Source organism: Ursus americanus, chromosome 10, assembly GCF_024610735.1.
Source record: "Ursus americanus isolate L20-20 chromosome 10, mUrsAme1.1.p, whole genome shotgun sequence".
In the NCBI taxonomy this organism is placed as follows: Eukaryota; Metazoa; Chordata; class Mammalia; order Carnivora; family Ursidae; genus Ursus; species Ursus americanus.
This window is the reverse complement of record NC_142136.1, coordinates 54,504,733-54,517,121: the sequence shown is the minus strand read 5'-3', so window position 1 is coordinate 54,517,121 and position 12,389 is coordinate 54,504,733. Positions and strand designations below refer to the sequence as shown.

At 45.6% G+C, this 12,389-nt stretch overlaps 1 protein-coding gene across 3 annotated transcripts in view; it reads left to right on the top strand.

Annotated features, from left to right (window-relative positions):
- RUBCNL (rubicon like autophagy enhancer) overlaps positions 1 to 11,379 on the top strand; it is a 36,474-nt gene extending 25,095 nt beyond the window's left edge. For 2 of the 3 annotated variants that reach the window (XM_087865141.1, XM_045796794.2), the window contains exons 10-14: positions 3,545 to 3,783; positions 4,935 to 4,996; positions 8,126 to 8,279; positions 8,909 to 8,999; positions 10,449 to 11,379. In XM_087865141.1, coding sequence (XP_087721267.1) covers positions 3,545 to 3,783; positions 4,935 to 4,996; positions 8,126 to 8,279; positions 8,909 to 8,999; positions 10,449 to 10,561 — 659 coding nt within the window. In that variant the 3' untranslated portion in view covers positions 10,562 to 11,379. Of the gene's footprint in view, positions 1 to 3,544; positions 3,784 to 4,934; positions 4,997 to 8,125; positions 8,280 to 8,908; positions 9,000 to 10,373 lie in introns of all 3 variants that reach the window. The other variant, XM_087865142.1, reaches the window with a different exon arrangement.
- The last annotated feature ends 1,010 nt before the right edge of the window (positions 11,380 to 12,389 follow it).

The following is a 12,389-nucleotide window of genomic DNA, read 5'->3' as shown; positions in this document are numbered from 1 at the left end:
AGCTACTACATTGGACGGCACAGGCTTAGAACACTTCCATCCTCCCAGAAAGTTCTGTTGGACAGCACTGTTCTAGAACTTTTCTTCCTATTCTTTTTCTGTGACATTGACTTTTCCTCTGATGAGAAAGTTGTGGTTTAGAGCAGCGTTTCTCAGCTTCAGTGCTACTGACTTTGTTGTAGGGCTGTCCTGTACATTCTGGAACATTCAGTGGCATCCCTAGATGCCACTTGTGGCTCCCTAATTACGAAAACCAAAAATACCTCCAGATATTTCCAACTATTCTTAGGGAGAAAAAATCACCCGTGGTCGAGAAACACTGGTTTAGGATGCGTTGTTTTGCTGTGTTTTAATTAATGGACTGAAGAAACCAAAAGAGAGAGACCTAATTTATTCTGTATTGATAGTGTACTTAGTCGATGAAATTCGATGCCTGAGTGACTGGATATTGAAATGTTAGAATTGCAGATGCTAGGGAAAGATGAATTACATCAGGAAAATTTATTGGTCCCATCTGTCCCCCTTTCTCTTCCCATCTTGCTAAGTTTGATCAGAAATGTAGAGTGGAAGGGCCAGAGCATATCTTTCTTTCTGCCCATTTTATATAAAATAGATCAAGGCCCTGTCAAAGCAAAGAAAAATACTCATTATCTGCCAAATCAGAAATCCTAATTCAGGGTAGGAAATAGACACATACAAAATTTGCAATTTAAGAACTCAGACATAAACATTAAGCACTTAACAAGTTCTTAACAATAATGCATCAACCCTAGTTGACTCTAAGTACGTACAACTATGAACTTAGAGTTGAACCCGATTATTTATGATCCCATATTTGCAGATTCATCTACTCGGTAAAATTTATTGGGGACCACAACATCATTACTCATGGTGTTCTCATAGTCACGCCCAGATATGCACAAAACACCAAAAACTTGAGTTGCTTGAAATTTGAGTTGCCCGATGTTTCGAGCTGAAGGCAATCTTCTTGTTTTACCTCTCGTGCTGTTAAGGATCCTCACGGTTTATCGAATGCCTTTTTTTTTTTTTTCAGTTTTGCACTTCTTGTTGGTGAGTTAGCTGTTTAAAATACCCCCCACGTGTAGTCCTGAGGTGCTCCTAAGCACGAGCAGGTTGTGATTTGCTTTATGGAAAATATACATGCATCAGCTCAGCTTCACGCAGCCATGAGTTTAGTGCTCTCGGCCCTGAATTCAATGATATAACAAAACATAACAAAATGCTATATTGTTGGTAATGTATATATAAGGTTGTTATCGTCGGTATATTGTTGGTAATATAGATAAGGTTGTTAAAAATAAATTATAACAAAATACATGAAATAAGGTGTCTTCAAGCAGAAACCACACATAAAACAAGGTTATATATTGACCAGTTGGTGAAAATGTTGTTACCAGGGGCTTATAGACGCCTAGACCTGGTTTCCCTCAGCAGCACACTTCAGTCTTCACGAATTCGGTGTTTATGGCAACTTAGTAGAACATAAACTGTTGTAAATGATGAGGGTGCATGGGGGTGACCGAGGTCTGGGGGGTAATTTGGGCAAGCGCAAAGACATTAGCGCCTCGCCCTTCCCCTCCGTGCAATGCAGCAGAGGGTGAGTGGGCTGTCATGGCCAAAAGCCGGACCTTCAGCTCATTGGCCTGCTTGCTGTGTGTCCCTGGCAGGCGCCTTAACTTCCCTGTCTGTGCTCTCGTCAGTGACACAGGGAGTCATAGCCCCTGCCTCTTAAAGGTTCGAGCAGAGAATGACACGGTGTAGGTGAGACTTTCAACCAGAGCATGACACAAAGTACGTGCTCAGTAAAGGATTCTCCTGCAGTCACTCAGGCCTCGTTGACTGATTGATTAATTGATGGATTGGTTTTATTTCATTTATTTTTTTTGGTAAACATACGTGCAGAAGCATATAGGACTAGCAGCGTACTTAACTCATTAGAAGCGCACGTCATCCAAGTCCCATCTCCTTGCATTAAGATCTAAGCGGCCTTGTTATTCTTGAAGCCGGTGTAAGGAAAACCCATCGTTTCATTTAATCTTCGCAATATGTATCGTCTAATATTTGCATTACACTTTATGGTGTTTTCATTATGAAGAAACCCGTGAGTCAAATGGTGAACGATAAATACCATCCTCGCTCATCGTAGACTCAGATGTTGAGAGAGGGACACATGGGAGACTTAATAGCTGTCTTCTTCTTAAACTGGGTGGTGGGTACCCAGGGATTTGTTGCATTTGTCCCTATAGCTTTTGCTTATCAGTATATTTTGTTAGATATATTTCTGAAAGCAATGCATGCTCATTTTAGCAAATTAAAAAATGCAAAAGATCAAAAATCCTTTCTCCCACCCTTTAGAAGTATTCACTACTGGCCTTTTGGTGGGGATCTTCTTGGACTGTGTATGTGTATTTTTATTTTTATTTTTTATTCTGTTATGTTCGTCACCATATAGTACATCATTAGTTTTTGACATAGTGTTGCATGATTCGTTGTTTGCATATAGCATGTGTATTTTTAAAAGTGAAACCAAGATCGCAGTATACCTATCTGGAACTCATCCACACGTTCAGAGGCTCTCTGGCATTTCGCTGTTGGGTGCACCATACCTGCCTAGCCAGTTGCTTCTTAACGTATGTTTAGATTGCTTCCCCCCCATTATAAATGTGTTGTATGAACACCTTTCCGTATCTCCATGTGTGCATGTTAGCATTTCTGTCTGGTGTCACAGAAGTAGGATTCCCGCTACACATTGAAGAGTTAAAGTATATCCTGGAAATGTCCTCTAGAAAGTCCCCTCCTGTCCGCCCTGAGAGTGAGGGTCCGCCCCTCTGCCCCTCGCCTGGTCTGGACCCTCCACCTCTGTGACAGTCTGATGCAAACCAAGGAGTTCAGTCTTTCAGCACACACGCCTTTATTACTGAGATCGTTTTTCACGTCGTCCCTGGTCATCTGCATTCCATGTTTCCACGTGTCGCCTCTTCCCATCTTTGGTGCGTTTCAGTAATGTGTTTCGCACGGATTTACCCAGGAGGTCTTTGGGGTTCTGCTCTCTAAGAGTGTACGTAGCATGCTTGACAATTTACCAAGCACTTTTCACACGTGCGATATCCCATAATCTAGCTCTGAGTTGCTTTTTATGGCCTCAGGGTAGTTAGCCTAAAAAGATTCGAACCAGCCCTCAATCAGCCTGCCAGTGGGAGGCAGAGTGTGGACTCCCACCAGGTTTCTAGACTCTAAATCTCATGTTCTTTTGGCTACACTGCAGTTTACAATGTCCATCTTCCAAATTCAGGACCACTTGGGGGAGGTTTCTCTTTTTCTGACAACTGTTTTTGGAAAGCAACGCTCACGAATGGCATAGTCCCTGCCAGAGCTTTCTCAGCTGCTCTGAGGTCCGGTATGGTGTTACCAGCGCGAACCCAGCAATGTGGGTCTTGAAGCTCCGTGGGAATGGGCAGTGGGGGCAGAGGGCAGGGCTGCCAGCGGAGGTGAGTTGCGCTCAGCCCGCTGTGTGCTCTTGCAGAGTTTGTGAAGCGGCTACGGTACTGTGACTACCTGGGCAAATATTTCTGTGACTGCTGCCACTCCTATGCGGAGACCTGCATCCCAGCCCGGGTCCTGAGCGCGTGGGACTTCAGGAAGTACTACGTCAGCAACTTCTCCAAACGGCTGCTGGACAGCATGTGGCACCAGCCCGTTTTCAATCTGCTGAGCATTGGCCACTGCCTGTACGCCAAGGCCAAGGAACTGGACAGAGCAAGGGTGAGCAGCTGCCTGTGCGGGACAGGCGGGGCCGGGTGCACCGTCTCAGGGACCCAGATGGACCCTCCAAGGCGCGGATTTACCGCCAGCCGCTGGAGCTCAGGCGTCAGGGCCCTTTCCCAGGCCCTGTACCCGATTTGCTGTTTATGCATAGTTTTGCATTTTTTTTTAAAGATTTTATTTATTTATTTGACAGAGAGAGAGAGACAGCCAGCGAGAGAGGGAATACAAGCAGGGGGAGTGGGAGAGGAAGAAGCAGGCTCATAGCGGAGGAGCCTGATGTGGGGCTCGATCTTATAACGCCGGGATCACGCCCTGAGCCGAAGGCAGATGCTTAACCGCTGTGCCACCCAGGCGCCCCTAGTTTTGCATTTTATACGTAGCTTTTGAAATTTATTATTAGTTTTAAAATAAAATTGTTTATGTTGAAGGTGTATGGCATGATAATTTGATATGCAAATACAAGTGAAATAATTACTGGTCAAGATAGCTAACATACCCATCTCCTCACAGCTACCTTGGGTGTGTGTGTGTGTCTGTGTGTGTGTGTGTGTGTGTGTGTGTGTGTGTGTGTGGTGGGAGCACCTGAAATGTACCCTCCGAGCAAATTTCCAGTATGTGATGGAGTATTAACTATGGTCATCATAACAGGTGGTAGATCTCTAGACTTACTCATCCTATATAACTGCACATTTGCTCCCTTTGACCGACATCTCCCCGTTTGCCCCCCGTCCCCCTCCCTGCCGACCTCTGTTCAACTCTCTGCTTCTGTGTATTTGACTTTTTTTAAGATTCCACTTGTCAGCGAGACCATGCAGTTTTTCTTTCTGTGCCTGTCTTACTTTACTTAGTACAGTGCCCTCCAGGTTCACCCATGTTGCCACGAAGGGCAGGATCTCCATCTTTCACACACAGTTTTGTACTTTCCGCCAAGAAGGCCCCCAACCGCTGTGTAAGCTTCAGGCTTCGCACAGCTCGGGTCCCTCCTGGACTCAGTCGTGAACCCCTGTTATATAGACCGTTGACTTCAAAGGCTTGTCTCATAGAGTTGTAGCATTTCTAAGTTAGAAATAACATTTAAATTTGATCTCTATGTTTCCTGTGTCATTGATCACGCTGACTTTTCCCCCCGGTTTGGTTTCTCCCATTAGGAAACCCGGGAGCAACTTTTTCATATCAAGAAGCTGTTGAAGACCTGCAGGTTTGCTGAAAGGTACTGGTGTTGGCTGGGCCAGGCCGGGCCTCGTGAGGGAGGGCTGGGAGCCTCTGCACACCTGCCAGTCCCCTGGGTGCCCCCTGGTCCCACCTCCTCCAATCCACAGGGCCCCTTAGCACAGCAGCTCCCTCGGGCCTCTCCTTGGTGATACAGACCTGTCCTTAAAGTTACTAAACCTTCTGGCTCATGAGTAGTGAACTTAATGTGTTAGAAGAATCAGCCAAAACAAGGATGAAATAACTCTAGCCAGTGGCCATTATTATTGTTGTTGTTTTTATTATTTTACATTGTGATGAAATACACATAACAAACTATGCCATCTTAACCATTTTAAGTACAAAATTTAGGGGCATTAAGTTCATTCACATTCTTGTGCAACTGTCACCACCATCCATCCACAGAAATTTTTTATCTTGCAAAACTGAAACTCTAAATCCATTTAGCAATAACTCCCTCTCCCCCCCGCCCCTCCAGCCCCTGGCAACCACCATTCTCCTTACTGTCTCTATGAATTGACTCCTCTAGGGACATGTAAGTGCAGCCATTTAGTTTTTGTCCTTTTGTGACTGGCTTATTGCACTCCACATAATGTCCTGGAGGTTCACCCGTATTGTGGCATGTGTCAGAATTTCCTTCCTTTTTTAGGGCTGAAAAATATTCCATTGTATGTATCACCACGTTTTGTTTACCCATTCAGCCATCTTGGGTTGCTTTCACCTTTTAGCTATTGTGAATAGTGCTGCCATGAGCACGGGTGTATCGATGGCCTTTTAAAAACCCCTGAGAGAGGGGCGCCTGGGTGGCTCAGACTCAGTTAAGCATCTGCCTTTGGCTCAGGTCATGATCCCGGGGTCCTAGGATCGAGCCCCACATCAGTTCCCTGCTCAGGTCTCCTTCTCCCTCTGACCCTCCTCCTGCTTGTGTGCTCTCTGTTTCTCTCTCTTTCCTGTGCTCTCTCTCAAATAAATAAAATCTTAAAAAAAACCCAACGCCCCAAATCCCTTATAGAGAGGCGTGTCGAACTATCATTACTGCGTAATATTCTGTAGTATGATGCAGTGTTAATTTCAGTATTGTTCTCTTACTGGTAGATTTTTAATCTAATCGATTTTTCATATATTTATATTAAAATAGATTTTAGTATCTTTATAGATATTAAAGCTAATAGATTTTAATACCTAATAGATACTTAGATTTTTTTTTGATACATTTCCTTGTAGGTTTTTTCTTTTTTTTTTTTTAAAGATTTTTTTATTTGACAGAGAGAGACAGCCAGCGAGAGAGGGAACACAAGCAGGGGGAGTGGGAGAGGAAGAACCTGACTCCTAGTGAAGGAGCCTGATGTGGGGCTCGATCCCAGAACACTGGGATAACACCCTGAGCCAAAGGCAGTCGCCCAACCACTGCGCCACCCAGGTGCCCCGATACTTAGATTTTTAATACCATTTGTTATTTAACAAACTAGGCTTTAGGTGAATCTCTGAGCACATCTGTAGTATGTCCTTAGGATAAGCTTCTAGCAGTGGAATTTCTGGAAGCCATGGCATAAAGTCATAGGCATGAATTCAATGACAGAGAATTTTTAAGTGAAAAAAGAGGTTACTCAAGGGGTTAAGATTATTTGTTATAATTGATAGGATCATAGTTTTTTAAAAATTGTTTTGTTTTAAAGCTGCTTTCAGTTTCTGATATTTATTTAATGATAATGTATTGCTTTTGAATTAAACTTCTTGGGGAGGGGCATGTCACCTGTAATTATTTGGCCTTAAGCTCTACGTCATGGCACTGGTGTGACAGGTTAATCACTTCTTAGGCTGTCCGTTTTCTTGTCTGTAACATATAACAATCCCCACAATTATTACCGACTACAGAAATTTCTTGAGTGTCCATTCTGTGCTTCAGATAAAAAATCTATAGGACTCATGTTACATCCGGGGAGAAAGCACAAACCGATCATCGCCGGACTGTGTGTTAGACACATATGCACAGTGCCCTGAGGACGCGGAAGAGGCAACATTTTTAGGTCCTAAGGGGCGGGGCAGGGCAGGGAGGGGGGCCACAGAGCTTCCTGGAGAGAAAGCCTGAGCTTGAAGAGCAAGTCAGACTGAAGAAGACGCATCAGGGATCCCCCAGCAGAGGAAGCAGTGTGAGCGAGCATCTCAGGTTGGATGGAGAGTTCAGCACAGTTTGGCATGATTGGATTGTCCAGTGTAGGCAGTGGCTGGCTTGGGAACACGTGCATGGTGAAGCCACTAACTGATTTAGGGAATTCAGGAGGAGATCAGTAGGGACTGGAGAAAGTTACACTCAGTATGTGAATGTCCTTGGGACACACAGGTGGCTACGATCAGCTCACACTTGGATGCTTGGGTCTTGCGCTCAGTGCTGGACTCCTGGGTGGGGCAGTCTATCACTGTCTATGAGCAGTGATTCTCCTGTTGGCTGGATAGCAGTCAGCGTGTGGATGGACTTGAAACTGAGCTGGAATGAATAAGGTAGCCTTTCTTTCTTTCTTTCTTTCTTTCTTTCTTTCTTTCTTCCTTCCTTCCTTCCTTCCTTCCTTCCTTCCTTCCTTTATCTCAGTACGTGTTTGTTTTTTTTTTCCAAAGATTTTATTTATTTATTTGACAGAGACAGCCAGTGAGAGAGGGAACACAAGCAGGGGGAGTGGGAGAGGAAGAAGCAGGCTCCTAGCAGAGGAGCCTCATGTGGGGCTCGATCCTAGAACGCTGGGATCATGCCCTGAGCCGAAGGCAGACGCTTAACGACTGTGCCACCCAGCTGCCCCTCAGTACGTGTTTTTAAGACTTGAAAAATAAATGTGCAGTTGTCTTTTGCCCGGTATCCACATGGGCAGGCTGCAAGAGATAGGTTTCTCTACTGGTTCAGCTTTTTGAAATCTGCTTTTATGGAATTCTAAGTTCCTGGCTTCCAAACTAACTTGCAAAATGTCAAAGGGTGAGTCAGGTTAACGTGCTCTCAGGTTTTTTTTTTTTTCCTAATAGAGTTAAAAAAAAAAAAAATTAAGTGTGAGCGCCAGAGGAAGCCACTGCCTGCTCGGCCTTCCTGTGTCTCGGCCTCTGCGTGGGTGGCCGTCTGAATGACTCTTTGTTTCCTCCCCGGCAGCGCGTTAAAGGAGTTCGAGCAGGTGCCGCGGCACTTGACTGATGAGCTCCACCTGTTCTCCCTGGAGGATCTGGTCAGGGTCAAGAAAAGGCTGCTGGTGCCCTTGCTCAAGGACGTTCTAAAAGCTTCCCTCGCACATGTGGCCAGCTGTGAGGTAAGGTTCACCTGGGACCGGCGTGTCCCTGAACTGTCCCTTACCCCTCAGGACCTGGGATGGTGCTCTGGACTTTACCCCATTAACCCCCCGCAACCATGAGGGAAGTGCAGGGAACACTGTTTCCAGATGAGAGAAATGAGTAACAAACAAGGTCATCGTGCTGGTGAGTGGCAGGGCTGGGAAGCGAGCCTGGGCCAAGTGACTTCTAAGTGTCAGTGCCAAACCCTGCCTGGGGCCTTGCTTGACTCCCATCTGCCCTGACGTGCCAAGGACAGCCGTGTGGACTCAGGATCCCGTGGAACAGGAGCTCTGTGTCTGCATGAACTCAAAAATGGCAGTGCAGGCATCAGAAACCAGAGTAGATCGTCTAAAAGCACACGTGTGAAATCCCTGGTGTCTCAAACTACCATGATGTGAAATCTCTCCTTGCAGAGCAAATGCACCTGTACGGTTCGAATCGGTTTACTATACTGTGGGGTGATACAGCACCCCAAGCCTTCTAGAGGCTGACACTCCAGCCTTAAAAATGGACGTTTGTAAAGTTCTGTGAAAGTAGTGACTTGGCTTCTCCATCAAAAGAAACATTGCCAAGGAGGATTTTAACTTTTTGGCCCCTTCTCTTACAGCTGTGTCAGGGAAAGGGTTTCATTTGTGAATTTTGCCAGAGTACAGCCGTCATCTTCCCCTTTCAGACCGAAACATGCAGAAGATGTCCAGGTATCTTAATAACTTTGTAATGTAAGCTTAATAATAGCCTAATAACTGAAGCACAAAATTAGCTTAATAACAACTTAGTCATTTAAGCACAACGTTGTTTAAAGTATAATGGTGCTGGTGCGTGCTTGTATGTTGGATAGGAGCTAATGGAGGAGTTTGGGGTGCATGGGGAGTATTTGGGTAGGGCCGGGATGAAGGGTGATGTCTCCCCGTATAGTATTTGGAGGGAAGAGTGGTCCCCCTTTTGTCTATGCCCCAGTTCTTTTTTTTTTTTTTAAGATTTTATTTATTTATTCGACGGAGATAGAGACATCCAGTGAGAGAGGGAACACAAGCAAGGGGAGTGGGAGAGGAAGAAGCAGGCTCCCAGCAGAGGAGCCTGATGTGGAGCTCGATCCCATAACGCTGGGATCACGCCCTGAGCCGAAGGCAGACGCTCAACCGCTGTGCCACCCAGGCACCCCTGTGCCCCAGTTCTTTCCCACCAGGGCAAGCCACAGCCACCACCCCAGTTTTAGAATTGGATCACAGTCATGCCTAAGGCTGAGGTGCCATCTCTGCCCCCTTTTGCGCTCCAAGGGCAGTTTGAGTCATTGTCACGGCGACCACGCAGCCCAAAAGACCTAACGCATTTACTATCTGGCTCTTTACAGAAGAGATTTTCAGACCTTGTTTGTATGAATTAATGCTTCAGGACATCCCGTGATCTCTAAACTGTTTCTGGGGAAAGATCTGATCGTGCATTCTGCCTTTACCCTTGATAAGAGCCATTCCTCCCCTTAGACCCCTCCAGCACTCTCTCCCCGAACCCTCTAGGCAGGATTGCAGGAGAGGCTCCCCAGCAGAGAAACTCCAAGGCACGGATTTGCATGCAGAAAGCTCACTGGGGCGTGTTCTCAGGCTCAACACCTCTGGGGGTGTAAAGTCAGCCGGACTTGGCAGAGGGAGGAGGTGAACGTGGTGTGGGAGCAATGAAGCCTCAGCACATTTCGCAGGGCACTCTGAAGCAGGATGGACTTTCGCATTGTCATATATTGGGGCCGGGGGCCAGCCAAACCTTTAAACCCTGAGTTGACCAGTCACCGGATATAGGCCAGTGCCGGCAAAGAGAGATGATCTGGAGGGAGGCGGGTCTCTCCAGTTAGGGCCATTTCCAGTTAGGGCCACCTCATGAGCTGTCAGCCACCAACACTCTCAGCAGCTGGGGGAGCAAGGGCTGATGGCGGGGGGGGGGGGGGCACGGCTGCCTCCACTACATCAGACTGTCAGCCGCAGGGTCATGACACACCGGGGACTTTAGAACCCTGCATTTTCATCCTGCCTCGTTGCTTGTTGGACGACTGGTTTCTGGATTCAGACCACCTCTCTCCCCAGGGTGGGGGCGAGCATCTGTGCGTATGTGAGAAGACAAGATAGGCCGTTCGCTGATGGCTGTCCTCCTGCTCGTAGGGTGCAGAGCTTGCTTTCACAAGCAGTGTTTCCGGTCCTCTGAGTGCCCCCGGTGTGCGCGGATCACAGCCAGGAGAAGACTTCTGCAAAGTTTACCTTCTGCAGCCACATGATGCCCTGAGTACTGTGGAAAAGACTGTTCAACATGCCTTATAACACCGATTTGTGTCTATTATTGATAATATTGTTTCAGATGTTGAGTATTGTATATTAAGAAAAAAATGGCCGATATTCATTTTTATTATATATATTTAATGTTCTAAAAAGAATGCACGTTTTTTTGTTACGAAGCATAGGTTTGTTACTGGTGGTTTTGTTTACAAATGTGCAATGTTTTTGCTGCTACTGTTTTTTTTAAAGAGTTTTTTTGATACTTCTTCGATCGTATTTGAGTGGTTGTATGTAGCTAACATTGGAGCCTATTTTTGTATGAATTGTAACTGACAAGACAAATTACTCCGTTCGTCTTTCTATAAAACTTGTTTTGTGAAACGGATTGGTACTTTCAGTGAACAAAAATGCAACCAACAATCTGTTTACTTCCGGGTTTTTTCCGACTTAAATGCCATTTTGTAACTGAATCCGTGTTATGGATTTTACTTGTTCCGGGGTTGGTGTCGAGAGGACACATTACTTCTGCAGCTGCATCGATTTCAAGACGGGCTTGAGGTGCTTAGCAGTGCCTCGAGCTGCTGGTTGAAGCAATCGCCTCTTAGAGACGCACAAATCCACCCCGTGTTTGTCATTTCTCCTCCACACACTAAGTCCAGGGATGCTTGGCTGACTAGAACTTCATCCCTGCCCTTGAGGATTTTGCCTCATTGATATAAAACTGAACATAAGGTATTTACAGACTTCAATTGTCGGAAACTACTGTTAATGAACCATGTGATTTTAGTAATAAAAATAAAATCATAACCATCAATTAAAAGGTGAGGTAAATCACTAAACCGTTATGAATTTATTTTTCCTAACATTTCTTTATTTGCTTTCTTAAGACATGTGAGTCTGATTTTTTCTTCTTCTACCTCCTATATATTCTCTCCTACTTGAGAAGGGTCCTGGGCTCAGATCCCTTCCAGACACTTCTGCAGTCTAAGAGCTTGGGGGTCATATCCCCTAAGACTCAGGTGCCCTCACTAAACCTATTCCAAATGAACTTCTGCAACAGTAGGGGCAGGCAAGAGAGTGGTACTGGTTCTCCCCTAACCCTATCCTGTCGTGTGTGTGTGTGTGTGTGTGTGTGTGTGTGTGTGTGTGTGTGTGTGTGTTGTATTCAGTGGGATAATATTGAGCACATGAAACAAATGAGTCTCTCCCACCAATTTGGTATCTTGTTACTTGTTGTCTTATCCTAGATGCATCCAGATAGGTGCTCCCATTCATTGTTTAAGCCAGGTCTTTCTCTCTTTTTTTAAAAGATTAATTAATTAGAGAGAGTGAGTGAGAGAGTGCACAAGCAGGGGGAGCAGGAGAGGGAGAAGCAGACTCCCCACTGGGCAGGAAGCCCAATCCCAGGACCCTGGGATCATGACCTGAGCCAAAGGCAGATGCTTAACAGACTGAGCCACGCAAGCACCACAAGCTAGGTCTCTTTTAAATTGAAATTTAGGTACATGGGATAAGATAAAATAATCAAATTTAAAGCAGTGTTTTATTCTTACCCATAGCTTATATTCCTTCTGAGGCATCAAGAGTCAGAGTGGTGTGTTAATATTCCTTATAATATCTCTATGAGGTCGATGTCAAAATCTTCATTTCACCATAAGACAACAGGCTGAGAGAAGAGAAAGACCTAAGTTCCCACAGGTCATGCGCGGGAGAGCTGGCGTCGGCATCGAGTCCGCCTGCCTCCGGAGCCCATGTTCCTAGCCCCTACCCATGTGGTGTCTTTTCGAGGTAACACAAGCAAAGCCAATCCTAGCTTGTGAGTGCTGGTCA